Source organism: Sinocyclocheilus anshuiensis, unplaced genomic scaffold (assembly GCF_001515605.1).
Source record: "Sinocyclocheilus anshuiensis isolate Anshui unplaced genomic scaffold, SAMN03320099.WGS_v1.1 scaffold309, whole genome shotgun sequence".
Classification (NCBI taxonomy): Eukaryota; Metazoa; Chordata; class Actinopteri; order Cypriniformes; family Cyprinidae; genus Sinocyclocheilus; species Sinocyclocheilus anshuiensis.
The window spans coordinates 353,561-357,298 of record NW_015539839.1 but is presented as its reverse complement, the minus strand read 5'-3'; the positions used below and the strand labels follow the sequence as shown (position 1 = coordinate 357,298).

At 35.9% G+C, this 3,738-nt stretch overlaps 1 protein-coding gene across 1 annotated transcript in view; it reads right to left on the bottom strand.

Moving 5' to 3' along the window:
• The window catches only part of mmaa (metabolism of cobalamin associated A), a 9,229-nt gene extending 5,796 nt beyond the window's left edge, over window positions 1-3,433 (bottom strand). The window contains exons 1-4 of the mRNA XM_016480697.1: window positions 3,277-3,433; window positions 1,805-2,227; window positions 1,603-1,725; window positions 770-940 (exon numbers count right to left, since the gene is read on the bottom strand). Coding sequence (XP_016336183.1) covers window positions 770-940; window positions 1,603-1,725; window positions 1,805-2,198 — 688 coding nt within the window. The 5' untranslated portion in view covers window positions 2,199-2,227; window positions 3,277-3,433. The remainder of the gene's footprint in view (window positions 1-769; window positions 941-1,602; window positions 1,726-1,804; window positions 2,228-3,276) is intronic.
• Window positions 3,434-3,738: the final 305 nt, after the last annotated feature.

Below are 3,738 nucleotides of genomic sequence, written 5' to 3'. Positions count from 1 at the left end.
TTTTCGCCGCTGGAGGGCGTGTATTCAAAATAAACAAAGAGACAAAGGCGTAGTTTGATGACGCCGTGACTGAGTGTGGAATCATGGGAGTTGTGGTCTTCATCCCCACAGCCGATGAAATCCGACGGGACTCGTGCAGAAATCATGTTCATGGATGAGCTAATGATTTATTAACGTAGTAGAATGAAGCAGGGTGAGGCTGAAAGCCGTCGAAGCGAAACGAGGCCGCTGAACGAGCGTGACACACGGCTCGAAAGCAGCGGAGCTTTTATTATGCCACAGTCGACCGCTTCCGCTACTTCCGGTCGTGCGTATGTGGGGAAAAAAAGCAGTGCTGTTTTATCATACTAGATACATTTGAAAGTTCTGTTATTATGCTGCTCTGTGCGGTCGTCACCGGTCTATTAAAACGCACAACATATTAAAGCGTCTTTGGTGTTTCCATGTTTTCTACAAAACAAAACCGGAAATCGAGGGGTTATGACGTCATTAGCAGGCGACACGACACTATGGACATGCTCCGTGTCACTAGTTAAAATTGCTTATTTCTCTGGATTTAATCATTCTTCAAAACATTTGGGATAATGTAAGTACACAAGACAGCAAAATATATAACACTGTTCTAGTGGGTTTTTGGATATTTTAATAATAAAATCTTACATATTGTGCCTTTAAGTGACACTGCAGAGTTACTTTGCATACATAGATGTTTTTAAGATGAGCATTACTCAAAATGAATAACATAATGAAAACCATAACAAAGGCTTACCCACAGTTTCCACTAATACAATGTCATAGCCTGCACCCTCACAGAGGACTATAGCTTCGTTGGTGGTTTGCGTCACACCACCGAGGGTTCCTGATGTGGGAGACGGTCGGATGTAAGCGCTCATGTCTCTGGAGAGCTCTGTCATTCGGGTTTTGTCCCCCATCAGTGAACCTGCATACAAAGGTAGCTACTTAAGATTAACTGTTAAGAAATTATTTTTATTTAGCAAGAATGCATTAAATGGATCAAAAGTAGCCGTAAAGACAAATAACGCTGTTTTTTTGTATTTTCTATTCATCTAAGAATCCTGAAAAAAAAAATCGTTTTCCATGAAAATATGAAGCAGCACAGCTGTTTGCAGTATTAACAATAGTAAGAAATGTTCCTTGAGCAGCAAATCAGCATATTAGAATGATGGCACTGAAAACCCAAGCAATGGCTTGTGAAAATTCAGCGATTCAATCACAGGAATGAATTACATTTGAAAAATATTCAAAAGAAAAAAAAAGTTATTTTTAATGATATTAATTCACAACATTGCTGTTTTTAATTGTATTTGTGATCAAATAAATGCAGCCTCGGGGGACGATAAGGTCAAAAACGACCCCAAACTTTTGATTAGTAATATATGTGTGCACAGCTTCAGCAGTGAAAATGACATCATTGTGAAAATATGATAATTATGTCAATATGAAAATTTGTAACCACATAACTGCTGACTATAGTGACTTACAAACAAATATATACATATGCAAACATCTAAAGCACAAAGATAAAACTGGCACCACCATCTTTTGGTAGCAAAACCTTCTGATATTTGAGCATATGTTCACCTCCAGTTGTGCACGAGGAAGGATCCACAGCCAGTACTGACACTTTATGTCCTCTTCCTGTCAGCATTTTCCCAATGACCTCGATGAATGAAGACTTTCCAGCACCAGGGGGACCAGACAGTCCTGAAGTCACACGAACAAAGATGTGACAAACAGCAATACGCTTCAGCTTCACTCCTACAGTTCACATCACCTTACTGACCCACTCTGAAGGCCACTGGATTTCCACCATTGCGTTTCTCCTGCTCCTGACGGAAGGCCAGCACTCTTTGAAGCAGAACCTGGGCCAACTCTTTCTTCCTTGGATGCTGGGTCTCCACAAGGGTTATAGATTCAGCGAGAGCTGCCCTTTGACCTCCAATAAGTCCATCATAAAGCTTGGTCAGTAGTCTTTTCTCCCTGTCAGTCAGGCCTGAAATGTGATGGCTTAAGGCAGCCTCTGTTGAAACAGATCTCGTCTGTTGGAGGGTGCAGAGGGAGGCATAGCACAGTTTTACAGTAGGTTTACAAAGGTAATGTCTTAATGCCATTGTACTGCAGATAGAAGAAAGAGCAGCAACACGATGAAGAATTGGAAAAACTCTAGTCGGACCCATCTTCCTTTTTCTGTTGAGTAGATGTTGTTCTGTGAAAACAGCAAAGAACATTTATGTGAATAGCTTTCATGTGTAGAAGTGGTAAACATTACAGCCTTATTAAAATTTACCATGGTAACCATAATGTATGCAAAATGTCATGTTCTATGAATAATGTACAAAATAGTGCCTCATTTCTGTTTTACATATAAATAAACTGAAAGGAGACGTTTTAACCTTTAGGAAATTAACTAAATATATGAGAACTTTTCAATGAGGTAAAATTGTAACACTGTTACTAAAATTTGGGAAATAGAGTTTAAAACACTAATTTACTTATTGACCACTATAGAAATAAACTGACAAAAATTTCTAACGTTATGTAAATAATGTTATTAATAAATAACAGTGTTTAAATTTTAGCCGAAAATAAGCAGTCACTCATTAGGCTTGTTTGGGACCAAATATTTTACTGATAAATTTTTAGAAAAAATAAAACAAAATTATATACACACATATATATATATATATATATATATATATATATATATATATATATATATATTACCTTTGATTTAATACATTCGAGGCCAACATTTTTATTAAAAAATAAAAATATAATGTTATATAATACTTTATCAAACATATTAAATCTCGTTATCTTAAAAACATAGGATTTGTGCATTTAATAATAGTTTAAAAGGGCCACGGTCATTTACCTATAGGACTTCTATTGCAACATCGTGCTAATTTGGTATTAGCCACTACAAAAATACAGAGGTTAATACAGATATAGACTCTATAGGTATAATCATAATACAGAGATAGACTCTGAAAGCTTTGTACAATATGGAAATGCCATATTAGCTCATGATCATTTTACAGTGATAACAAAAACTGTAGGAACCAGGATATTTGGGCGAAAACTATAGTTTCTTACCATAGTAAACTATACATTATATGGGAGCAACAGATCTTTGTTATTAGATCACATCAGTTCATAACACGTCAGGCCGATCACATAAATGACAGCGTGTTCATTGAATCAGACAGAACAGGAACCTGAAAACCTGGAATAGAAAACATTATCAAAGCTCACCAGGTTTCCTTAAACCGTCGGTTTATCGTCTTAAACTCATCTGTAGTTCAGGTTCTGTCATCATTTGGGCAGACTGATTAATAAGGGAAATCTTTAGTCATATATCTCACGGGTTCCCAAATCAGCTGTGACACTATCACCAATGCTCCGAGGTCGTGACTCGTGAAAGTAAGGAACGTCAATTATTTTTTAAATAAAAGTGTTCCCTCTTCAAAATTAAAGTCCCCATTCGAAAAGAATAACAACAACAACAACAATAATAATAATAATAATCCCAGCTTCAAAAACTAGATGATGATGCTGTAGGTTTATTTGTGAATTTGTTTATAATAGTCAGTTGTGATTAGATGTTTGTAATGGAAGGTACCATATTATTAAAAAAAAAAAAAATCAAGTATAGAGTTTTATTACAATAAAACTCTATACTAGATTTTTTTTTTTTTTTTTTTTTATTAAAATTAA